This window comes from Eschscholzia californica, unplaced genomic scaffold (assembly GCF_041429995.1).
Source record: "Eschscholzia californica isolate CP2 unplaced genomic scaffold, dmEscCali1.0.p SCAF_2, whole genome shotgun sequence".
Lineage (NCBI taxonomy): Eukaryota > Viridiplantae > Streptophyta > Magnoliopsida > Ranunculales > Papaveraceae > Eschscholzia > Eschscholzia californica.
Window position 1 is genome coordinate 46611074 of NW_028238309.1, and position 27005 is coordinate 46638078.

Below are 27005 nucleotides of genomic sequence, written 5' to 3' on the forward strand. Positions count from 1 at the left end.
GAGATATGATAGATGTACTTTAGAAAATATTATGTAAATATATAATTATATATATTAATTGAACTTGACTGGTTTGGTTTAGTTTTAATGGTTCCTAAAAAGTGCATCCACTTACCGAACCAAACCGGATGGTTTTTGGAATCTACAACCGTACTAAACCACTCGTTGTTTGGTTTGGTTTGAAAACCGACTAGACCGGTTTGGATTGGTTTGATTGGTTCGGTCTATTTTTGCACACCCCTATCACTTTCTATAATGGATGAAAGTCAATTGTCAATAGTTTCTCCCTTATGGTAAGTGAAGTGAGAGAAATAATACCCTACCATAATTCTTTGAATTCCAATAAAAATATTTAAAATAAATATAGATAAAAATAGAAAAACAAACATTATTAGATTTTCAAAATAACTCTTAATTTGGAGCAGAATGAGCATTGTTGTTATTATTGTTAGTTAGACGAGTGTCCCAAGTCTAAACTAAAGGCACACGTTCATCTTAAACAATAATTTGTATTCGTTGGGCTTGGGTGACAAAAACAGAGACGATTTGTGAAATCACCGAGTCCTGGACCATGATAACAGGGGCAGCCCAGACCCAAAGCAACCAAAGCGGCTGGTTTGGGTCCCAACCTCATTAAGGGCCTATTCCTAAGAATTCTATCGGTTGTGACCCTTATAATACATAAAATGAAACTAGGAAATTGACAAGAGTCGTGATGTAGTACGGCGATTAAGTACTTTGTACACGCAACAGAGGTTGAAAGTTCGAATCCCCCAAAATAACTTATAAATATTTTATTTCAGTTTTGTACATACACATTAAGGGCCCCTATTCTTAACTTGGCTTTGGGCCCAGATATGCTCGGGGCACCCCTGCGTGGTAACTTATATTAGTTTATATAAACTTTAATCAATTTATAGAATTCTAGTACTTAAACAACCCAAAGTAAAACTTCAATAATTTTATCGGGTTAGCTATGAAACTAAACCTCTAAATAGCATACCCAAACTACTTCTTAATATTATAACCATGCATACTTTATCATTTTATAATTAGTCATTATTAAAATATAATATTACTGCCATTAACACATTTTACGATGGTGGGTGATTTGGGGAAATAAGAAAAGTTTTCGGAGAATAAAATATCAAAGGGTGGAAAATTAAAAATGTTTCTCCAAACACACCCTCTCTTTTATGTGGTCGGTATTGTCGTCGGCCAGCTAACTCGCTGACGTTCTCATCTTCTATCTCCCTCCCATTCTTTTCTCTATCTCTGGTCTTTTTTCCCTCTCCTCTTTTTTTTTTCTGTGTCCTCTCTCTATATCTACAACGAAGAGGAAGAACCCCTTTCGCCGATTTTATGGTTTCCAAACGAAACCGATCTAGTTTCCAAACGAAATCGATCTGGTTTCATCTAGAAACTAAACAAATCAAATATGATTTCGCCTGGAAATCAGAGCTCTGACAAAGGGGCTCCTCCCCTTTGTTGGAGCATATGTGAGAGGAGAAGAGAGGAAGATGGACACAGAAAGAAGAGAGAGAGAAGATGAGAGAGGAAAAAGTCTTGTTGGAGATGAAGGAGGTGCCGCCAGAATTAGTGGTGGTTGTCGCCGGAGTTTACGGTGGTAGTAGAAGAGGGAAGAAGAAGCTGAAAATTATAAGGCCATGTTTGGCTCGCGGTAATGGCGTGGGAATGAAATGTGATTACCGGGAATCACATTCCAGATCATTGTTTGGCTTGCGGGAATGGTGTGGGTCCTGGAATGTGATTCCCACAAAAAGGGGTAATAGCAAACCTAGGGGTAGGTGGGTTTGTGATTCTCATTCCCCCTGAATAACATATATTAATATTTATTGATAAATATATCCTTAACAAAATATTGAATTACCTATAGTCATTTCGTCTTCCTATCCGATACTTGGGTTTGCCTCTCATTTCGTCTCGTCTCACCTATAGTCACTGTATTCCGTTGATTGATAAAATCAAGGGACGAATCCAATCTTGGAAGAGTCGCTTTTTATCGTTCGCGGGGCGAGTTCTCCTCGTAAAGGTGGTTTTGAATAGTATGTTACTATATTGGGTAACAGTGTTCGTTATTCTCAAGAGAGTAATAAATGACATCAACTCCATCTTTAGCAAGTTTCTGTGGTCTGGTGTGGATATGGGGTGTAAGAGAGCTCCCATTGGCTGGGAAAGTCTCTTTTACCCCACTGGCGAAGGGGGACTTGGTTTTCGTAATATCGAAACGTTGTTCGAGGCGTCAAATCTTCGTCATATATGGGACCTGGTTAGTGGTAAGACGACTTTGTGGGCTGAGTGGGTGAGAAATAATCTCATCAAAGATCAGCACTTCTGGACTTTATCAGCTTCGAGTATAAGTTCTTGGTGTTGGCGCCGGATTCTAGCCAGCAGGCCGACGGCTCAGCGACTCATTTGCACTTCTCTGGGGGATGGTCATGATACTAAGTTCTGGACTGATTTATGGCATCCTCGTGGTCTTCTTTATGATGCATTTGAGGAGACACATAGATACAATTCTCATCTTCACTTAAATGCACGGGTTTCTCAGTTTATTGGGCAATCATGATGGGTTTTTCCTACTCATATAGCAGCTATGTTGGGGACTATCGAGGTTGAGGCTAGAGAGGTGGTGGTAGATAGTACTCTCAGAGATGAGGTGATCTGGATGCCCAGCCAGAATGGAGAGTGTACTCTCAAAGAGACGTACGAAGCAATTCGACCCAGAGGAACTCGGTTGAGCTGGACTTCTTTAGTATGGTCACCGGGTGGTATACCCAAACATTGCGTCATCACGTTGCTTGCCTTTCGAAGACGCCTCAAAACCAGATCTCTTCTGGCTAGTTGGGGTATGGTTATAGACACTACATGTGTTTTCTGTGGGATAGATGAAGAAACGGATTTCCACCTATTCTTTGGTTGTTCGGCTACGAAGAATATATGGGAATCGCTATTACTCAAGATGGGATTTCAGAGGGTATGTGATGTCGATTGGGAAGAGGAGTTACAGTGGTGTCTGAATCACTTTGGAGGGGATTCTATTGCTGCCCGGGTAGGTCGTCTGCTTTTAAATGCCTATGGCTATCATATTTGGAAGTAGCGGAATAACAGGGTATTTAGAAGTAATGTCATGTCACCGGGACTGATTGTCCACACTATTTGTGATGAAGTGCGGATCAAGCTGAATACCGTTACCAAACGGTTTGAAGATACCGAGGAGAATCGGAGGACCATCGATCGCTGGAATCTTACTATCTCTCTGCAAAAGCCGGTCTATACTTCATGTACATGGACTCGGCCGATGGCAGGGAGATATATGATTAATACCGATGGTGCTCTTAACGAGGTGGATGCAGGGTATGGAGTCATTATTCGAGATTCAGAGGGGATTGTTGTTAGAGCAGCCACTGGACAGGTTGATGGGCAGACTATCTTTATACATGAGCTGCAGGGTGTTGAGTTGGGGTTGGAGTTAACACTTAGTGTTGGGCTGCAGGAAGTTCAACTTGGTCTTGATTCGATGAATATCAAGTTACTTCTTGCAAAACCACATCAGAAATTACCATGGAGGGCGAGGCGTTTATGGAAGAGAGTTCAGAGGCTACGGAGCCAATTTCGGAGTTTTCGGGTATTTCATGTCTATAGAGAAGCCAATCAGGCTGCAGATTTCTTGTCGAAGATGAAGCTCGGACCGGGGGTGACTCACTTGAATATTAGTCAACTTCCGGCGGAATTAGTCAATATCGTTAATGCGGACTCTAGAGGGACAGTGAGAATGAGGAAAGGGTGGGGCTAATGAAATGATGTAATTTTGATTTCTTTGTTGTTTTTTTTTTTATTTTCTATTTCATTGTACTCGGTTCGGGCTTCTCCCGCTTATCATTATCAAAAAAAAAATATTGAATTACCAATTTTTATTTTTTTGTAGGATCTGGTATTAATAAGTACTATTTATGTTTACGAACAAAATTTAATTTTAGACAAATTTCTATTTAGGTTTACGAACAAAATTTTATTTTAGATAAATTTTTATTTGGACATTTATTTATTATCTTTAAATTCTAACCCTTTGATGTATCGTGTTATTATTTTATATCTACAAATTTGAAAAAATAATGTTAATTTTAATATATAACAAAGTTGATGTGTATATTTTATGCAAAAAAAAAAATTGATATTTATTTTATGTAGTTTAAGAAAGGGTAAAAGTGAACTTTTACAAATATTTACATTCCTATTCCTATACGAACCAAACACCTAATTAGGAATACGTCAGGAATCAAATTCCCATTCCTGGTCAACCCAAACATCAAACTACAGTAATCTGATTCCCAGGGATCACGTTTCGGAATATGTGATTCCTGGGAATACATTTCATTCTCGCGCGCCAAACATGGCCTAAGAGTTTAAGGCTTTAAGTGTTTGGAGGAAAAATATTCCAAATTCTTTTTATTTCTATGCAAAACTTTGTATCCCAAATATTTTCTTTATTTCTCCAAATCACCCACCTTTATGATTTGATGGTGGGGGTCATATAGATCATAAACGTACGAACTATTTTTCACAATAAAAGAAAATTTTATTGACAATTATTCGTGAAGATGATTCTTTTAATATATGATCAAATTCTTTGAGTACGATTTGGCGGACATATCTAAATATAGATATGAGAAGATGCAAATTACACCAATCAAGCAGAGATGGCGGTTGATGAACATATATTCATCTTTATTTTATACAATCGCAACATTTGCTAAAACTAAAGTATTTTCATAATAATTAAACTCCATTTGCAACTCCAACTCAAGAGTTGTAGTATTTAGCTAAGGAGGGTGTCAACTGAGAATCTAGACAAAAAAATTTAATCTTAGATTCATCGCCCACTTTACTTCCATGATGAATCTTGCTTAACTAAAGTACACTAATGAAAAAAGTATGAATATATTCAAAATCACTGTCTCTATCAGTCTATCACAGCTATTCAGAAAATTGTCAACTTGCCTGTATAATTTAGAAACATGTAAACTTAAATCAGTTTGGTTAGGTAAAAAGCTGAAAATTTTAATTCTAACTCCACTATGAATAGATATGTCTTCTTTAGATTTGATTTCAATCAGAATTAGCTTGACTAAATGTTGTACATAACAATAACACTAAACCCACCTATGTTTGGTGTAAATGTAATATACTTAACTTTCTATTTTCGGAACCATGATCAGTATTATCGTATCTAAAAGAAAAATCAGAAAATAACGAAGTTGTAAGAAGAAAAATGATCTATTTTGCATGATTTAAAACAACAGAGTTTCGCTAATTAAATGTTTTATTAGGGGAAGATTTATAGTTTGTTTTCATATAATTTTAAGCATGGTATAAGAATTGAAAATTTTTCGATTTCATTTTATATTATATCATGCATAATATAGTAATAAATATTTTATACTCAAGAAATGATAAAGCAAAGAATCTAATTAAATATTACGAAGATACGAATATGAACATTTACTTTTGCTCTGTTAATCGGGTGGTCCAGATTAAAAAGCACCGGAATATCGGACCACTTCTTCATAACCATATTATATTTGTGGTAATATTAATATCTTAGCTCTATGCATGTCAAGTTCTTTTTCTTTGACATTGATACATCAAAGATGTGATAAGCTCAATAACTGGCCACTTAGACTGAAACAAGACATGGCCTAAAGCCCAACTGCATTATTTATTCCTAATAATTCTAAATCAAATGACCAAAAATTCTACCTTCTTTGGTGTTTCAAACCTGGGACCTCTAGGGCTTTCTGGAGTTTATGCCAACACCTTGGAACCACTTGGGCTACCAACTGTTGACGTTAAATAGCCATCGTGTTAATTTATTTTATTTCATTATAACTCTTATAGTCAAATAATTTAGTGACTGTATATATAGCAACTAATATATTAAGCTCACCGAAATCGTGTCTCTTTACTCGCTACAAATTCCATCTCTTTTTCGCAAATCTCAATTGTTAACTATTTAAAAATAAGTCTTTCTCCGTCTATATATCTCTCTTCCTTTTTTTGTGTCTCTTTTTCTTGCAGGCCCTTCTCCCCCCTGTAAATTTCAGAATAATATATTTCTTTCTTTGTATCAAATGTATTTCTCTAAACTCTAATTTCGGATTATGTGAAAAATCGGGGATCTGATTTTGAATAAAAATCTATATAAACAAGTAAGTTTTATTTGAATGTTAACCCCATAATAGAGCAACACCACTAATTGAGTTTGGATTCATCAAAGATTTCATATAAATTTATGTAGGCAAAATATCAGAAATTATTGTTTATTATTTCGCATGTAATTTTTTTTACCTTGCATTTGTACTAAATAAAGTTTCTACTGGCCCCTAAATTGTTAGCCACGGCCCTTGGGCAACATACCCCACGACCCCAAAGTGGAAATCTATTCTACCCCGTACTTTGTAAACCATTAAAGTTTGTGAATGTGTGTTAGCGGCACCACCCCGTACTTTGTAAACCATTAAAGTTTGTGAATGTGTGTTAGCGGCACCACCCCGTACTTTGTAAACCATTAAAGTTTGTGAATGTGTGTTAGCGGCACCACTGAATTTTCTCTTTATCCGTTTATTACTCTTTATTTTTTATTTATATTTCGCTTACTAGCCTTCTTGTTTTCATTGAAAACATCTATTTTTATTAGCCAGAATTTATGTAAGCTCGAGTATATGTCATTTTCTTACTAACTATCAAGAAACAAAAAGGAAAAAAGTTATATGTTTCAATAATGTAATTAAAAACAACTATTAACGAGTATTGTTATTTTAATCTTTTGTGTAGTTTTCTAATAAAATTATGATATTACCGGGAGCCACTTATGGATCGACTTGAAGATCATATAAAAAAAAAATAGTGAATCTATCAGATTCAAAGGTATGTAATAGAGTTCTTGCAAAGAAACATATGAGAGGAAGCGTATCTCTTTTATACTTATAATTAACATTCAGATTTAATCCCTATTCATCACGATTTCTATAATAGTAAGTGTGACACATCTCAATTGAGCTTATCTTTCCTTTATGGCTAAATTGAGTGTCTCTAATTCAAGTCATTTTCTCATACGAAAAAAAAAATTAATAGTTACACAAGTCACAGATACATTTAATAGAAAAAAAAATAGTTGAGAGAGAAAGACTTTCTAATGGTCTTAAAACTAAATTTGATAACTGTGATACTTAAGAATCTCAAAACATCTTAAAACTAGATGCTTCTATATCATTTTAAGATCTCAATTGAATTTACATTGGAGAAGTTCAAAAACAAAAAGAAACTCCAAGTGCTAGGTGGAATTAACTTAAAATTTTAAGATTGAGTCTTACATGGGAGGTGCTCTTAATATTTGTAGGGAGAATGTTTCTACGGGAACTAAATTTGTAGAGAAATTAACAATTGTCCCACATAACATATTTAACAAGGATTAGCTCTTTTTTTTATGAGATAACAACAATCAGCTCTTAGGATGTCTGCAATGAAAGTTTTGTATACGGCTTTCCACAACCAACTTCTTTTTATACTTCATGTGTAAAGGAGACAGTTAGAATAAGTCTTGGGAGCCCGTCAATTGGGACTCCCATATGAACCGTTTACTTTGTTTTGACAAAAAGACAAAACCTAATTCTAGAGAGAGAAAGTGAATTGGGTTTTGTCTTTTTGTTTAAAAGAGTTACACGGTTTCTTAAGGAGTCCCAATAGACGGGCTCCCTAGGCGTACTGGAGACAGTTATAAATGCAATGGCACTATCTCATCAAAAAATAATGCAATGGCACTAATGGAACTTCTTGGCACGTACAAATCACAAAAGATGTGATTCCCTTACGCATCAAACCGCAACTTCTAGAAATTAGGGCTTCTCTGTCAAATGCACATGTAAAATTCCAACATTGCCCCCGGAGCCAGAATACTCTCTGAAGGATTTATCCGTTCGGTCTGAAGGAATGGTATCCTTCCGAAGGAGTGTCCTTCGACCAAGGTTGCAATGCGTACAATTTGGCGAATAGGATCTTAATGACCTTACTCGGAAGATCATTAGTCCGGTCCAATTAGGGGTTGTAATGCTTAGCTAGAAGCCAACTACGATCGTCGAATCAAGGAGTTGATTCGCGGCTAACATAGACCGGATCCTACAAGGGTTACACATCAGAGTAATGATTTGAACGGAGAGAATTGACTAGAAGGAGAATGGCAAATAAGTGGATTGGATCCATTATTGGTTAGTCCAGATTGATTCGGAGAAGTCCGAAGAGATACATACATGTCCGGTCCCAAAAGGGAGGCCCGGAAAGGCTTTAGGTAGGCCGGCCATGTGATGGTCGACCTAGGCAATAGGGCCGGCCATGTGATGGCCGGTTAGGCCCTAAGTGGGCCGGTCAAGGAAGCCCATAAAGGGCTATGTTGGCCGGCCACTTCAAGTGACCCAAAGGAGGGTATTTTGGGTGTTGCCTTATAATTAGGTTTAGGAATCCTAGTTTGAGGCTAATACCTCTTCTAGGGATTTCTATATATACCTAATTATACAACCTAAAGTGATAGAAAAAAGAGACAATTCTCAGCCAAGTTTGTGAGCTTCTCTGAGAACCTGAAAGAGTTTCAGAATATACATCTCAGTGAGAGAGAGAGAGAGAAAAAGAGTTTTCTCAAGTAACTAGTCAAGAAGAAGGAGTTCTTCATCTCAACCTTCAAGAAGGTCCTAGCTGACTGAAAGAAGGGAGTTCAAGTCATTACTCGGTGTCTCAAGTAGAGGAGCTACACTTGGAGCTCTTATCTTCCGAATACTGGTCGGGATTTAGTTCGTGGGAAAGCGATTAAGAGGTAATCATCTTTCCATTCTAGTTCATTGGTATGTTCATGTATAGATCCTGGAAACTAGTGTTAAACATAGAGATGTTTGAGATTCCGCTACCAACACTAGACAATTAGGTGTATGAGATACCCTAGAGTAATTCCCTTCAGTGGCATCACGAGCCGTTTGCATGAACTATCTTTGACTAGACGAATTAGATTCATACTTGAACAACTAGATACTAGTGTTTATGATGTTTGAATGGAGATTCAAGCATAGTTTGATGAGATCAAATTAGGGTTTTGAATGAGATTCTTGACCTAGAAACACTAAAAACATAGTTTTATGAAAAGAGCTTTCATAAACAAGCTTTAGGTTTTAAGAATTTTGTTAAAAATCATCAAAACCATGAAGATTGGTTGATGAATTTGTCAAAAACAGTACCTAACAGCAGCTGGAACAAGGAAAAACAGAAAAGAATTGAGTTGGAACGGTTGGATTTCCAAAAAGTTTGGAAACCCAGTTGGCCGGACCGGACAGGACGCATCCAGGACGCGTCCGGGCCAGACCAGCACGTCTCGGACAGACAGTCCGAGACAGAGTGGGACACGGACTGGGATTCCCAGTCCGTGAAGGACCGGGAATCCTAGTCCGAGCAGGACTAGGAGTCCGAGACTCTCGGGTCTCGGACATCCCAGAGCGTCTTGGACGCGTCTGGGATATCCCAGTCCAACACGGACTAGGAGTCCGAGACTCTTGGGTCTCGGACGTCCCAGCGCGTGGAAGACGCGTCTGGGATATCCCAGTCCGAGATGAAATAGGAAGTCCGAGACAGGGGCGTCTCGGACATCCCTGACGCGGCTTGGACGCGCTCGAGGGAACCTATTAAGTCTCGGTCTAGGATCGAGACACTGGACAGCAGTCCGGACGCATTCCGAATGCGTCTGGAGCGACCAGACGCATCTAAGATGCGACTGGAAGCTACCAGACGCGACTGGGATGCGACCGCAACATCCAGAAGCGTCTAGGACGCGTCCAGAAGGCATCCCAAGTAGGATGGCCTTGCCGTCTGTGCACAGAAGCGTCCGGGACGTGACTGTGGAGCACGAGTGCATCTCGGACCGAACATCCGAGATGGCACATGTGTTGTCCCAGGCCAAGACACGTACGGGACGCGTCTGGATGTTCCAACACCTCTCGGACTGAGCATCCGAGAGGAATGAAAGGTGACCCGATGGTCTGGACGCGTCTAGGACGCGACCAGGATGCATCCTAGACATCTCACCCAAGATGTCTATGGTCTGTCCTAGGACAGAAGCGTCTAGCTAGGCTAGGACGCGTCTGCCCGAGAGACTGAGCACGACAGGAAGGTGCTGTCTCATGGTCCGGACCTTGACCAGGTTAAGTCAAGGGTTGACCAGAGACCAGTCAAGGGACTTTGACTAGGGTTGACTTAGGTCTTTTTGAGTGTGACTCAAGGGCTTTTAGGCCTCGACCTGAAAGGGAGTTTTTCAGACTTTTTCTCCCGGTTCCGAGCATAGTTTTTTCCGACATAAACCCGGGTTAGAGAAGAGCCCGAACGGAGTTTTTCCTTACATTGATTTAGGAAACAATTAAGGAAGAAACATAATGTGCTTCTAGTTTAAGTATTGTGAATACGAAACTTTAGAGCCCATTTGACATAGAGATGTCACATATTTCCACAAATAGCTATACGAGACATAGCAAAACCTAGAAACGGATCTAGGATACATACTTTGTTTATTATGATTGTCATATTATTGTATGTATGGATGTATGTGATTGCGTAGAATAGTATACCTTTAGATAAGATTATCGTTTCTTGTTCTAAGCGCAAGAAGTTGTGCCCGAATAATACTTAGAGTATAGGGTCTTAGAATCTATTGACGAACTGAATGATGAGATCATGGTTCAAGTGGGAGTAGTCAATAGAGGTTCTTGGATATGAATCCAAACGAACCATAGGCGAACAAGAAATAAACTTAAAAGATGAGATCTTTTAAGGGGTATTACTAAGATTTAACAAATCATTACGCAAACCCACATAAACTTTTACGTAATAAATCATGAATGGTTATGCAAGAGTTCACAGTAACGCAACTTGATAAATTACGTAATAAGTCCCAAAAAGAATTTTGAGTAAAGCCTACCCAGATTAAGACACCTGTTGAGCCCTTGTTCATCGATGGTCGGTCATGCCAAAGCAGGGTGCCATCTTTTACCTCGGGACAATACGGGTAGATCTATGAAGAGGTCTACATATCTAAATGGTTATTCTCAACGAGTCAGCAAAAGGGTTTTGAATTTCGGGGCTAAAGGACGATTTAATGTTTAAATCGTTAACCAAGAGTCATAGGAGTATGATCAGTAAGGAGTTACTCACCCAGGACGACGGATTAAGGGCAGTGCCAAAGTACGCTTAATTTCGAAGAAATGGGATCTTGGAATTATATTATTCTAAGGGGACGACAAATATAGAATAATATAGACAAATTGAAAAATTGCCAGGATAACAAGTTTAATCACTTTCGCATTTCTTACATGTAGTTTAATTATGACAAAGAACATCTTCAACCTCTATACCATACTTGAGAAATTGAACGATACCAACTTCGTTCAATGGGAGAGGAACCTGAGAAAGGTTCTAGGAGAAAGTGCAGAAGTATCGGACACTCCGATCCCCGTGCTTTCAGAAACCTCTTCTGATGAAGAGCGTAAGCAAGTAGACGATATTTGAAGGAAGTCAGCGCCAGTAACCTGTTTAATGCTACTGGCCATGGAAAGAAAATATATAGATATGGTCATTGACATGGAAGCATACACCATCATTCGACGACTAAGAGAAGTGTTTGGAACACAATGTCGAATGGAGAGATTTAGAATCACAATGGTGACACTGGGAATGCGACTAGAGAAAGGGATCTGTTCGTTACCATGTTTTGGAGATGATTGATCACTTCAAAGACATGGAATGGATGGGGTCTCCTATGCCAGTCGAGATGGCGGTTGACATCATCCTGAATTCATTAGATGAAAGGTTTCAGGATGTAGTAACAAACTTTGAAGATAAGTTTGACCGAGTTTCCTTCGAAAATCTGCTAGCAATTCTGGAAGTTGCTGAAAGTAGGTTCAGCACACCTGAAACTCTAGAAGAAATTCTGAGTGTTCAGGAGACTGTAAATACGGGAACGGAAGACGTTAGGAGAAGGAAGCAATCTGGCAAGAGAATGGGCAAGAAAGCATCGAAACCCAGAACTATCCTTCCTAACAAGAGATGTCTTGTGTGCGGTAGTACATCTCATATTCGATTAAGAGATTGCCCGCGGTTTTTGGAAGAATTAAACGACGGAACTGGGAGTTCCGGTCAAGGTAAAAATTATTAAAAGTTATTCAATTAAATACTAATTCCTCAAGGTATGTGATACCTAAAAGACTCTTATCATTATGAATGACAGGAGCAAGGGGGAGCTGAGTATTTATTGAAGAAGAGATGAACCTGTCAAAAGTTAAGAAGGCAAGAGTTGCTGGAAAAGCTCAAGAAGGATCATAGACTCGATAGGCAATACTTTAAGGCAGTTTTAGTATTCTTTTTCTTTTTAGAACATTGACTCTGTAATGAGATTATGGGAGTGAATAAAATATGAGATATTTTATGATGTTCTTAAAAGAGCTTATTTAACTTTTAAGTAATTATACCGAATGATCCGACTTAGTCATTCTAATCTTGTCAAATAAGATTGAAAGAACATGAAACTAAAGTTGTTTGGTCACGTATCTCTCAACGATAGTCAATCATGGTTTAGACAAAGAAATTTGACAAGAATTCTCGTAAGAGTACAAGAGTTCAGTTAATCGTAGAAACTAATGTTAGACATAAAAGTCTACGATTAATGTGATTAGAATGGACTTAAGACTAGATTTTGGAAAAGTTTTGGAAACAAATCCTAAATCGAGTAGTGGGTCTAAGTGACTAAAGAATATGATGAGATCATAAGTTCAATAGTCATCGATCTTCCGAAAATACAAAAGTCTAATACGTATCTGCCAACCCACTAAAAACCTAGAAAAGCTATAGTGAATAATTGAGTCCATATGAATATGGATATTCTTTTAGAAGGAGTTCTAAAACTTGTCAATTATTCTAATGTCTAAAGCGTGTTAGACATAAGTTCTTCGAAAAGAAGAACAGGGTTTTCTCACAAATCATCGAAACACAATGAGATTGTTGCTCTCGATGGTGTCTTCATTAAAAGGAGGGTCCTTCAAAGAAGACAAGTGGGAGGAAAAATCGAATAGGATTCGATAAAGAGCAACAAAAGGAAGTAAGGAGTTACTTGCCTTAAAACGAAAGGGAGTAAGGAGTTACTCGCCTTACGAGACGAGGGATGTCGCCTTGAATGGTTCGAGGGACAATCGCCTAGAAACTTCTTAAGGAGTTAAGAAGGTTGCTCAAAAACCCCAATGAGTTTTGAGAAGATTCAAACGGACTATAGCAGAAAACACTCTGAAATTGGACCGGAAATCCAAAGAGATAAGAGTAAGAATGGTTAAATTCTTGTGCGACAAGAAGGTAAGTGGGAGTGAAACAAGCGAGTTTCATGTCCTATATGTAGGAGACATACACGAGAGGACAGAAGACGAGGGTAAATTAACCATGGGCATCAAAGTCTATGGAGATAGACCAAAGGATGATAAAGACTCGTTCAAAAGGAGTTTTGAAGAGGTCTGAATAAGAAGATCTCTTGGAGAGAAATTCTACCCAGCTCCCGTGATGAACATGGGAGAGACACTTATGTTTGAAAACATAAGAACGATCATGAGATGATTGTTGTTTACCCGTACATCTGAAAAGTACTCGGAGTACAAAAGATGTCGTCACCCATACAAGTCAGAAGATTGAAGAAAGACATAAAAGTAATCTTCCGAAAATAAAGATAATAATCTTTTAGGAAGGGCTAACAGGTGGAAAAGAGTTTTTCATGCTGGGAGTCGTTACTAACTCTACTAGATAAGAAAGTAAAATTAGAACTTGGGAAGTACTAATTTTAGTGGGAGAAACTGATATTATCATAATAGCTTACGAAGGGTTCGAAAGCAAGATAATAACAAAGCGAAGTGAAAAGGAAACTAAACTGTCACCTTAGAACGATCATGGAGATGCTCGAATCTAAGGAATTAGGATCAAGGAAGGAGTATCCTAAGAAGACTTGTAAAATTGAGAACGTGAAGGAGTTCACGCGGGTGCTCAAATTTTACAAACTCTTGTTATCTGAAATAAACTGGGTTTATTTCGTCATCTAAATTGTGATTTAGAATTTAGACGACAGTCCAAAAGGATGGAGTGTTCCAAGTAGGTTTATTGGATACGTGATCTAATAAAAGAAACCCTACTAAGTGAACATGGAAGCACACCATCTTACTATCCCTGGTCCAGGTCATTAAATTGGACAATAATGACTTAAGAAGACTAGCATGAGTGATTGACAAGATAGCGTTGCTTCTTGGGCTATGGAAATAGGAGTATTCAAAGGTCAACTTCATGGGTGTATAGTTGATACACTGGAAACCCGCCAAATGAGAGTACTTCAAGAGTTGAAGTTATAAGATGTCATAACTCTCACTTAAGCAAATTGGAGAGATTCCTCAAAACATGAGTAACTCTCACTTAAGCAAATTGGAGAGATTCCTCAAAACATGAGTACTCACTCAGTTTATGGAAGGAATGTCGAACTTTGGTACCGTCAAACGCCATCCGTAAAAAGTGGTTATAAAAGCGAGATACTGGGGGAGACAGGATAGACATGAAATTGAGTGGGAGTACAAGAATGGAATATGTTTTCCTGAGTAAAATCAGGATAAAGTATCTTCGGGTTACTTGATGAGAAACAACTGGAAAATGCATGGCCGTGCTCAAACGGATTAAGAGTCAATTGTTTGGATTGGAAGTTGTTCTCGGGATCAAGAGAGTCTGATGAATATGACATATCAGATGAGATACGAAAAAAACATGGGAATCGAGCATTGCACTTGTTCTAAGTACAAGTGGGAGACTGAAGGATTTATCCGTTCGGTCTGAAGGAATGGTATCCTTCCGAAAGAGTGTCCTTCGACCAAGGTTGCAATGCGTACAATTTGGCGAATAGGATCTTAATGACCTTACTCGGAAGATCATTAGTCTGGTCCAATTAGGGGTCGTAATGCTTAGCTAGAAGCCAACTACGATCGTCGAATCAAGGAGTTGATTCGCGGCTAACATAGACCGGATCCTACAAGGGTTACACATCAGAGTAATGATTTGAACGGAGAGAATTGACTAGAAGGAGAATGGCAAATAAGTGGATTGGATCCATTATTGGCAAGTCCAGATTGATTCGGAGAAGTCCGAAGAGATACATACATGTCCGGTCTCAAAAGGGAGGCCCGGAAAGGCTTTAGGTAGGCCGGCCATGTGATGGCCGACCTAGGCAATAGGGTCGGCCATGTGATGGCCGGTTAGGCCCTAAGTGGGCCGGCCAAGGAAGCCCATAAAGGGCTATGTTGGCCGGCCACTTCAAGTGACCCAAAGGAGGGTATTTTGGGTGTTGCCTTATAATTAGGTTTTAGAAATCCTAGTTTGAGTCTAATACCTCTTCTAGGGATTTCTATATATACCTAATTATACAACCTAAAGTGATAGAAAAAAGAGACAATTCTCAGCCAAGTTTGTGAGCTTCTCTGAGAACCTGAAAGAGTTTCAGAATATACATCTCATAGAGAGAGAGAGAGAAAAGGAGTTTTCTCAAGTAACTAGTCAAGAAGAAGGAGTTCTTCATCTCAACCTTCAAGAAGGTCGTAGCTGACTGAAAGAAGGGAGTTCAAGTCATGACTCGGTGTCTCAAGTAGAGGAGCTACACTTGGAGCTCTTATCTTCCGAATACTGGTCGGGATTTAGTTCGTGGGAAAGCGATTAAGAGGTAATCATCTTTCCATTCTAGTTCATTGGTATGTTCATGTATAGATCCTGGAAACTAGTGTTAAACATAGAGATGTTTGAGATTCCGCTACCAACACTAGACAATTAGGTGTATGAGATACCCTAGAGTAATTCCCTTCACTCTCGCCCATAACCTAACACTTTCAGCTTTCGACCCTCTTTTTAATGAGTTTTTGGATCAGACCCCTCGACTTGATGGGGATTGATTTGTAAGTGATGTAATGCTTTGTGAAACGATCTTATTCTGGTTGGGCTAATGAATGAAGTATCTACATTTCAAAAAAAAATCACAAAAGATAACTAATACAAATTTAATAACGTTACTGCTTAGGGACATACGAAATGGTTGTGGGTACAACCAATTGAGGGGGGACATAATGAAATTTCTGATATTCTATGAGAACAAAAATATCCAGGGGCCATTCAATTTGAAACTCCCTATTTTTTATCTTTATTTTCAGCTTCTCCACTTCACCAATACCACCACCACTGCTTTCCCCTTGTTTTTGTTTCTCTCTTACATTCTCTCATCAAGGTCGGTCTTGGGCCAAAACGGACAAAGTCTCGCTACGAACACCAGGGCCAAAGGACGTCACAGAAGAATAACTACAGATAAAAAAGTAAGGGTGCACGTTTAGTTATTTTCTTGAAACAAAAATTGTCAAAAGTAACTAGAAGTCTACTTAAGATCAGTTAGTAGAAGCCATGATAGCAAGACCAAATGACAGAGGTTCAATTCTAAGCTAAAACATATTTTTTTCTTAGAGTTGTACTTTTTGATCTTATTTTAGTTGGCATTACTTAGGTTGTGTTTGAATTGTATTGGTCTTATTTTAGTTGGCACTACTTAATTAGGTTGTGTTTGAATTATACTAGATAACATGAATTTAGTTCTTCATTCGAGCTTGTGCTTTCTCCTTCACCAGTTGCCCTGCCTGTTGGCAAGGTTCCTTGATAGATCATAGATTGCATAGCATTGGATGGCTTGTGCATGGCCCTTGGCCTGACCAGCATTGTAGTTCATGCTCGGTGATTAATCTATTCTCTTTATATTTTCATTCCTCTCTTTCTTTTTTTTTGTTTTCACGTACTTACGAAACAAACTTGGATCACATTTAGACAAAAGAATTTCTCGAGCAAAATCTGAGTCATGAAACTCCCCACTTTTGAGGGAAGTGGGTCACGTGCCTTTCATTTTTCTCTTCTTAAATAGCCTATCAAACACTAGGAAAACTAATATTTGAGAGAAAATAATTTTATTTTTCTGAGTGAAAGTGCCTATTAAACATAGGCCAGCGCTTTGGGGAAAGCTAAATAGTTTCCAGAGTGTGAAATTTTAAAAGGAATATGTAGAACTTTAGAAATTTTTCGGGTAAATAAAAAAAACACTCCACCTCACCTCACTCTCTCTCCACCTCACCTCTTTGTCTTCTCCGATCATAATAACTGTGCCATTAAAATTAACAACATCGAAGAAAAACTTAAATTTTACCTGAACGATCTCCTCGGTCATCGATACACAGCTAGGAGTGTGGTCTGTTGGAAGAATCCTAATTTGAGTCTGGGTCTCAATCCTCATTTGCTCAATAATCTTCCCACCTTTCCCTAATAAACTACCCATATTCCACCACGACCATTATTATTGTTAAAATGGTGATTATTGTTGTGGTGATGAAAACGTTTATTTCTAGGTTGATGTTGAGAACCATAATCTTGATCATAATAGTAAACCCTCTTCGACCTAGATCTATCCATTCTCTTTCCCTCACAGTATATCACTACTTTCTCAGTTTCTTTCTCTCTCTCTAAGTTGTTGAGGTCTCTATTTTAGAGAGAGAAAATCAAACCTTCAGTCCCGATTAACAAAACTTTAGGGTTTCTCTGAAATTGTACTGTCCACGGTATCAGTCCAAATCTCTTTCTTCGAAGGCAGCTAGAAATTTAGGGTTTGTTCAATGTTCTAATCCGTCATCAGTGGCGTGGCCGAGAATTTGGGGGCCTGGTGCGAAAAAAATATTTGGGGCCCTTTCTCCACTGATATCAAAACGTAAACTCTTTTCACACATTATACGCTTAGCAATTATCTCTTAAGAAACTAAGTTCGATAAGAAAAAAAGTTTAACTCCTTCCGTGAAGTTGAATACTTATTCTAAGTTGTGTATTTTTTCATCCCAAATACTTCTATGCAAAAACCATACACATTTGACAACACTCCTTCCACGAAAAGATAGAACAATAAGTATTCGACTTCATAAACATACAAACTAAACTAATATAGTTTATCACTTTATCCATAACTTAATACCATAACTAATAGTTGTTATTTTTTTGTGAAGAAAATAGTTGTTGTTAGAAACTGTTGGAGATAATAACGAGTTCATAAAATAAACAAAAAAGTGACTGTTGGGTGGATTGAACTTGAGACCTCTTTGTTAACACTCAAGAGGTTTACCAATTCAGCTACATCACCATCTTGTTTCATTGTGTACTGCTAAATTAATATAACTAATCGGAATTTAGGGGCCCCTATCTCTATAAGAAAATTATGTGGTTTGAGGGGGGGCCGGTGCGACGGCACCGATCGCACCCCCTCAAACACGCCCCTGTCCGTCATTCATAAACGATTTTGATTAGAATCGATTAGGTAAAGTGAGCTACTAGAAAGGTAAAACATCAATTTCGTGGAAACTTTTTAATGGCGAAATTTTTTGCTCTTCAAGCTAAAAGCTTGACGAGCTTGAGGAAGAAATTTAGGGCTTCGTTTCTCTCTCCTCCACATTTCAAATTATTTCCCCCTTTTTCGTTTCTCTCTTCAACAGACCGGAACTCCGGCGAAGGGAAACCCCTTCGCCGGAGTTTCTAGAGAGAGAGAGTGAGTGAAATTTTATTTTTTTTGTTATGGTCCCCGGCCGAAAAATTTTCCGGTCGGCGACCTAATCGGAGAAGATAGAGGTGAGGTGGAGAGAGAGAGAGCTGAGGTGGTGAAGTATTTTGCTTTCCCCCTAAATAAAATTGTCAAACAAAATTGACTAATTTTTTACCAAGTCTTCACACCCCGGAAACTATTTAGCTTTCCCCAAAGCGCTGGCCTAAATATAACTTGAGGTGTTGATTTTGAATTTCTTTTATAGTCTTAATATTTTTCAACCCAAACTTTTTCTATCTTATGCTAAACCACCGTCATACCTCCATTACCACCACACTTCTACCAACCACCTCCACCACTACTACAACTATACCTCCACTACCACAACCACCATTACTACACCTTCACCACTAACATCACCGCCACTATTACTACAACACCAGGATCATCTTCATACCACAACCAACATTATCACCTTCACACCACCAAAAAGAAAGAAAAATGTTGAAACTTTTTGCTATATTACTTCTTTTCAGAGAATCATGGCTTCTTAGTTTTTCATCTGCTAATTTTTTTACTTTTTAAAATAAAAATAAAACAAACCAAAATATTGACTCACCAATTCTATCGAGTATGTTGTTGAACTACTGCATAGTTATTAACACAAGTCATACTGATCATTCAAGTCATCCGAACCGTTTTCGAGTAACTCAATCTGATCATTCAAGTCATACTGCATAGTTATTAACACAAGTTTTATATTCAGATTTGATATTAGGTGTAAGAAAAACTTAGAAATTCTAATATACGGATATTTTTTTTTATTGTGGAACACATGTGAGTCACATTCTTAAAACTCGCTTCGGGTCTCTGAAATCTCAGAGTTGACCCTGTCTCTCACCCAATTTTTACGTGCTTAATTTTTTGCACTGTACTTGTTCATCATGATGAGATTAATATAAGAACGAATCGTTTGAAATTCATTATTTAAATTAACAATTTATAGATGATAGATCATATGACAATATAAATTTTGTGAGTAAGGTTTCTAATAGAAAAAAGGTTGCGACAAGATCATATGATTCTGAAATAAGACGGACCATGTATAATCCTATAATTCTTAAAGGGGAATTTGGCCAAAACTCCCTAAGAAATTATGACTTTGGTTAAAAAGGATTCATCAAAGTTTTTTAGGCTTCACCTCCCTGATGGCAATTATGTAATTTTCAATTTCAGTAAAAGACCAACCTAACCCTAGTCTAAGAAAATACCTTGCAAACACCTTGCACTGCCTTGCAAACACTTTGCACTGCCTTGCAAAGCCTTGCAAACACCTTGCAGAGCCTTGCAAACACCTTGCATGGTTTTTGCAAACACCTTTGATAGCCTTGCAAACAAATTGCAGAGCCTTGCGAACACCTTGCAGAGCCTTGCAAAAACTTTGCAGAGCCTTGCGAACACCTTGCATGACTTTTCCAAATACCTTGCACAACCTTGCGAACACCTTGCAGAGCCTTGCAAAGCTTTGCAAATACCTTGCGGAGCCTTGCAAACACCTTGCAGAGTCTTGCAAACACCTTGCAGAGTCTTGCAAACACCTTGCAATGCCATGCAAATGGTTTGCAAATTAGTTTTTGAATTGATTTAACATGAAATTTGTTACAAATTATATATTGTCTAATAGTATGTTGTATCGAAAAACTAGCTAAAACCCCTACAAATTCATAATAGTCATTTTATAAGCTCTAGCACCATCATTTTACATTTCTTCGAAAAACTTCCAAAGCTTTCATGAAATTCTCAATTTGAACATAAATACCAATCATGATTGTCTAAGAAAAAAATATTTCTCACAGGCATTTCATCTAACAACTTTATAGCTATTTCAACCAACCTAAGTCTTGTATAACCAAGCATTCCAAGCAACAACATCTCTTTCAAGCATTTTATCAAACACATTGCTTGCATCAACTATACTTTCACAACTTCCATATAAATCCAACAAATAAGTTTGAACACAAACATCAAAACTAACAAATTGTCATCCATCATTCATAACTCAATGAAAATAAAGCAATGAAGAAGTTGGATTATACCTAGAAACACTATCAAATTCTCCTTCCATTCAAAGTATATAAAACTTTCTCTCTCTAGAATTTAGAACCAAAAACTTAATCAAACCCCTTAAAAGCCTCTTCAAACAACAAGCAAATAGATTAAATCACCAAAACCTAAAAACATCAACCTATCTTATAGCCAAAATCGATTCAAACCCCAGAAATTCTAATCGGCGTCGACAATCCAACTCGGTTCGTTTATGAGAAAAACTCAAGTTCCTGATTTATTAGTTAGATTATTACTAGGCATTTCTAATTGAATGAAGGGTATTTTTGACTCTTAAAAAGTTGGTGCTTTTAAAAATGTCCTTCAAGCCTATTTTTATAACTTACTTGGGGCCTAGCTAGTTAAAAATATGGGTTGTCTTTTTAACAAAAAAATACAAGAAATTGGGCCTCCGGCCCAATTTCCTGAATTCTTAAATTCATAAGTGTTAATGTATTTTAACGGAGTCTGATAAACAAATCAAATAGTAGCAACTTCTGGTGATCAAATACTTGGGACACACATTGTCAAGTTGGGCCGAGGAAGTATCTGATGTGGGTCCGCATAACAGCCGTACATGAAGCCCAACCCAGAAGGGAAGCTCTAAAGGCGCCTCCATTTTGATAAGATCCTCCTTTCTACATGCACTCCCAACAAAAACAATCGTATGAAACACACCTGTGCCACAAAAAAGTGCGGGTGCATTTAGGTTCCCTTGCAAATTAACCTAGCTTTTGCTTCCATTATTCCCCCCCTCTTTCATCTTGAAATGTTTGAAGTATATTGAGGAGGAGCAGGGCCGAATTAATGGAACCAAATTCCGTAGGAGAAACCTAATACTTTTTCTCGGAATAGTTCCGAACTAAATTAAAGTAGACAAAATTTAATTGATCAAAGTCTTCATTATTTCTGTTGAGGTTGACTAAGAAATGATTAGTGTACGACTGATCGCCCATTATTTTGAGATTGACACATGTATCTCTATAAATGATATTAACACCCAGGGATTATATTAGTTTATTACATCGAAGAGGTGACTCGTAAGTTCGACCTGCTTTAAAGAAGAGGAGTTGGACTTAGAAGATGAATTGGGCACATTAGGGCATGTTGAAAAACATCATTAGGTTTGTAGAACCATGTGGTAACAACACTAATACTGTCAACGCCTCCCTAATTCAAGGTTTATGTTCCCCTAATTCTAGAAAATGTGCATAACTTGGCACTTACATTTACAGATAGTGTTAGCTGGGGCACATTTTTTTTTCTCTCTTCTTTTGTAATACTAAAATATGATTTAACTTAAAGCACATCTCATTTTTATTTTCTACAATATAGATACAACATATTAATAATTATTTTTACATCACAATTTATTTTGACCAAGTATGAGCAAATAGGTATACGTTTATATTCAATTATAGTATCTAGTAAAATGTTAGGATTTGGGGGTAAAATGTTGACATAAATTCCAGAAAGTCTTGGAGGTCCCGGGTTCGAGTATAAGAGAAGGTAGAATCTTTGATTATTTGAATGGACAGTCATCGAACTTACCACATCTTTGATGTATCAATGTCAAATGTAATTACTATCGTTGATTGTAGTCAATTTTCAAAAAACAAAAGATGTAATTTTGTATATTTACATTATATTTTTATCGACAACAAAATAAATTTATTCAAATGACAAAGGTGTTGTCTACATAAAGGAAATGTGCACATTGGCTTGTAACATAATGATGTACATCACTTTGAAATCTAAAGAGTCATGAACTTTGAAATCATTTTTGAATAATTTATTTTTCATGATTCAATTTTGAATAATTATCAAAATCGAACTAATCAGAAGACAAAAAGAGTCATGTAAGTCTAAAATACACTTTGGGGGGTGTTTTTCTTGATTCAATTTGGGTGAGTCAGTAGTAATAAAATGGAGTAAGATTTAAACAAATGTTTTGTTTTTTGTTAGTATTTGTTTTGTGAAATATCGTTTACTTTGCCTGCTCTTCCACACCGACACCTCTCTGACTTTTTGAATCTCACTCTCCCACCACCCACAACTAGGTTTTGATTTCCCCACCATCACTCTCTCTCTCTCTCTCTTGTTTCTCTCTCTAAAACTTGAAAATCAACGTTATTTCTCTTCGGTAAATGTATAACTTTTTCTTCCTCTCTCTATTCTAGTATTTATTTAAAAACTTCTTATTCTTGTATTCTTCTACTTACAATCTTTGTATCTTTCTTCCTCTTCTTCTCACCTTTTTCTGTACTACTCCTCTGTTTTATTTCCACACACAGAGAAATAGAGAGAGAAAGAGAGTTTCAACAACAACAATGGCGGTTGCTTCAAGAGGAAGAACAGATATTCAGAAATGGAGAGATAATAACACAAGAATTAGTCCTGAAAGAACTAAAGTTTGGATTGAACCAAAAAATGAACATCATAGAAGAGTTCCTGTTGTTTATTATCTCTCTAAAAATGGACATTTACAACATCCTCATTTTATAGAAGTTTCTCTCTCTTCAAATCATGATGGTCTCTATCTCAGAGGTAAAAAAGCATCAAACCTTCATAAATAATCTCTTCTAGGTTAAGAATCTCTTCTTTTTTTTTTGTTTTCTGAAACTTTTTACTTTTTGTTGATTTCTCATCAGATGTAATCAATCGATTGAACAATTTAAGAGGAAAAGGAATGGCAAGCAAGTATTCTTGGTCTTCTAAACGGTACATTTCCCCTTCTATAACAGCTTCAGAGTTTAACCTAATTAATTCTTCCTCTTTTTTATCTTCTGACTCGTTTGATTTTGATTCAGGAGCTATAAAAATGGATTTGTATGGCAAGATTTATCAGAGGAAGATTTCATTTATCCAGCTCACGGTCATGAATACGTTCTCAAAGGTTCAGAGTTACTTGAAACGAGCTTGAGTTTCAGATCTCCGGAGAAGGTACCGGAAACTCATAAATCCGGTGAAAATAGTGAGTTTCCGGTTGCTCTACAGAGGAGAAATCAGTCTTGGAGTTCAATAGATCTTCATGAGTATAAGGTTTATAAGACTGAATCAACCGGTGAATACGCCGGAAAAGGTTCAGATGCAGCGACACAAACAGAAGAAAAACGACGACGACAACGAAGATTAATCAGAGAAGACGAAGATGATGAAGAAGAAGAAGAAGAAGAAGAGAAACCACCTCCATTTGCGACAGAACTAACCAGAGAAGAGATTTCACCACCACCTTCATCTTCCAGTTCTGAAACCCTAGAATCTTTGATTAAAGCAGATAATAATCGTATTTCTTCAACTACAAATCATAATAATATCATCATCAATGAATCAGATATTCGAAATCTAACGGCTGATAATCAATCAAGTGGAAGAGTAAAAGCTTCTGTTGTTTTAAAACTACTAATTTCTTGTGGATCATTTGCCGATAAAGAATGTGAAGTCACATCTACATCGAAAAGATATCAAGGGCTTTCACTAACTTCGCACTACAGAACTAGATTACAACAGGAAGTACTGAATCATGTTGGTTCCGTTGGAAACCCTAGTAGTAGGAGCTTAATGGAGACAAAGAAAGATAATGAATTTTCAGCTTTTAAAAGGTCAACTTCTAGCAATGGTGATAGGTAAGGGCTTCTCCCCTACTTTTTTAGGGTCCATTAGATTCGTTTCACTCATCTAACAATTGCTTTACTATTTTCAAGACATGAAGATATGCATCTTCCAAAGATATGAATAGTAAATGGTATCTTTTGTTAAACAAAAGTGATGGTATGCCCCTTAAGTATCATATTGGGGTACGCTTTCTCTCACTATATCATGCCCGACCAAGTATCGGGATTCGGCCAGGATATTTGACAGACAGACTATCACCGTTGTTTGTTAAATAACGTCTGAAAAGATTTTGCCATGGTATATCATTGTGATACTGTTCATGATAAACCTCTTCTAACCGAAATTACACATAAAAAATGTCGCATACATTTTTTAGGAATTCATACTTGTTATTTATCAAACAATATTTTTGATATGTACTTTGATTATTAAAATAAAGTACCTTGTTGATTTAGTTTCTATTTGTTCTTATTTTTTTTAGAAGCACAAAGCTTGAATTTGAGAAGAAAGATGTTGAAAGTATTAGAGACGAACGTGTTCAATCAAGAAAACCGAAGATGACATCTAAGAAAGAGGGTGAAAACAGCATCTTGAGAGAAGCAACACTACACGGAAGCAAGCGACTTAGCAATGACCGAGCTCGTTAGAGAAATGATCAATACTTTCTTTATTTACTTCTAGTAAATTGCAAATATAGAAGTTTGTAAGGTAGAATTAAGATGGTAAAAAATCGAGAAAACCAAAAGAGTAAAAAATGAGAAAGTGGATGATGATGGCTTTGGAGTTGACAAAGTCCTAAACTTGGGAGTCTTGGAGATAATTAACTAATAAGTTTTTGTCTTGGACCCAAAATCTAATTTTGTTTTCAGATGTTTGTTTGGATTTGTAAGCTAAACTTTTTTTTTTTGTTGAAGGTTGTAAGCTTAACTTTGACTTGTTAACTTGGAAATCTAATTTTATCTCATAGTTCAATTTCTTTTTTATTAATGATCTTGTCTTGGATCCAAATATCTAACTTGTTTAAACTTTTTTGTTTAACTTAAGCTATTTTTAATCTCCATTGAGAGATCACTACTAAAAACTTAGTGTAGCACGGGGATATTCTACAAAACCATCTCTAATGTGAGACTTTAATGAAACTCATTGATGATATAGAGGTAATTATTTAAGAAGTTCTTAGTAGATTAATTGAAACTCAATGATGATATGGAGGTAATTATTATTAAGAAGTTCTCAGTAGATTTTAAGTGTCAATTTTAAGGAAGGATATCTACTTTCATGACTATTGTTAGCGACATGTGTTAGAGCATCTCCAATGCAACACTCAACAAAAATTCAATTAATCCAATGTGTCAAGTATGAGTTGAGTTTCTCTTTCCTAGGTTGCACTATTGAGATACTCAATTCAAAATTCATCTCCAATGCAACACTAAAAAGAACTCAACATTTACTTTAGATTTACTTTTGGTTCTTATTTTAATATATAAAATGTTGATGTGGACCAATTGTGATACAACAATAAATATTGAGATACTCAAAAGAAAACTCAATTGTTGAGTTTTCTTTTGAGTATCTCAATATTTATTGTTGTCACATCATATTGAGACTCTAGTTGAATGTTGCATTGGAGAGTGTTTTTTGTCAAAAACTCAAGTAGTCATATGTGTCAAATTGAGTTTTGTAAGTTGAGTGTTGCATTGGAGATGCTCTTAATTTACAAAGCTACATCTAGAAATTTCAATTAAGACTTCACACAACTTTTATGAGGGTTTGAATACAAGATTTCTAAGTAGGATTCCTACAAAGAGTAAGAAAATAGGTATCTTTACTTTGTTTGGCTACTTAAAATCCTAGGTTTCTTAAATATTAAGGATTCTCAAGTCCGGAATTTATATTGGAACAAAATAGGCTCGCATCGGGAAGAATTGGTTCCTGCAAGTGGGTTTCACTTATCTGACAATTACTTCAATGTATTGATGTGTTAGAATAGTCCGACATTGGGGAATGAGAACTCGTAAAAAAATATCAAGTCATCTCAATTCATTGTCAATTAGTTTTGAGAGTATGGATAATGATGTTAATTTTGAACCGTTTTTCCTCTTTTTGCTCCCGGGTGGCGCGATTCTGAAAGGCAAATCGGAACCTCCTCTTTTGACGTTTAGGCAGTTACTCCTCGGCCAATTAGCAGTTATCCCCTCGATTTTAGCGGTTTTAGGCAGTTTCTAAGCACGTTCCCAACTCTGGCGAGCGGTTTCCACCATTAAAATAGGCAGTCTTCGGTTTTTGTTCTCTTCAGGAGATTTAATTCACGAGATTTAGTCTCACTTGTCGTCTTTTAACCCTTATTTCCTTCTCTTTTCTCAACATTTACCATGGAAGAATCAAACACCCAGTTCCTCCAACAACTCCAGGCACTCACAACTCCAGAAGAAACCCCGGCGATGGTGGAACTGGTAGAAAGCACAAACTCTGATCTCGACATCATCAAAACAGGGGTGGTATGGATCCAAAGCACTAAGAAAGTGAAAATTGGACAGGCGATGATGAGATTGGCCAGAGTTATTCATGGTCC

General features: G+C 37.1%; 2 protein-coding genes across 2 annotated transcripts in view; one reads left to right on the forward strand and one right to left on the reverse strand.

The window, feature by feature from the left end:
* LOC147558416 (Protein-tyrosine phosphatase-like, PTPLA) overlaps positions 1–17226 on the reverse strand; it is a 46055-nt gene extending 28829 nt beyond the window's left edge. The window contains exon 1 of the mRNA XM_086660075.1: positions 17137–17226. The gene's annotated coding sequence lies outside the window, so the exon portion shown is untranslated. The remainder of the gene's footprint in view (positions 1–17136) is intronic.
* A 5559-nt stretch (positions 17227–22785) lies between these two features.
* LOC147558420 (protein SOSEKI 5-like) lies at positions 22786–25420 on the forward strand. Its single transcript, XM_086660072.1, has 5 exons — positions 22786–22967; positions 23113–23365; positions 23470–23539; positions 23629–24444; positions 24915–25420. The coding sequence occupies exons 2-5, from the start codon at positions 23149–23151 to the stop codon at positions 25078–25080; spliced, it is 1269 nt and encodes a 422-aa protein (XP_086516198.1). The 5' UTR covers positions 22786–22967; positions 23113–23148; the 3' UTR covers positions 25081–25420.
* The last annotated feature ends 1585 nt before the right edge of the window (positions 25421–27005 follow it).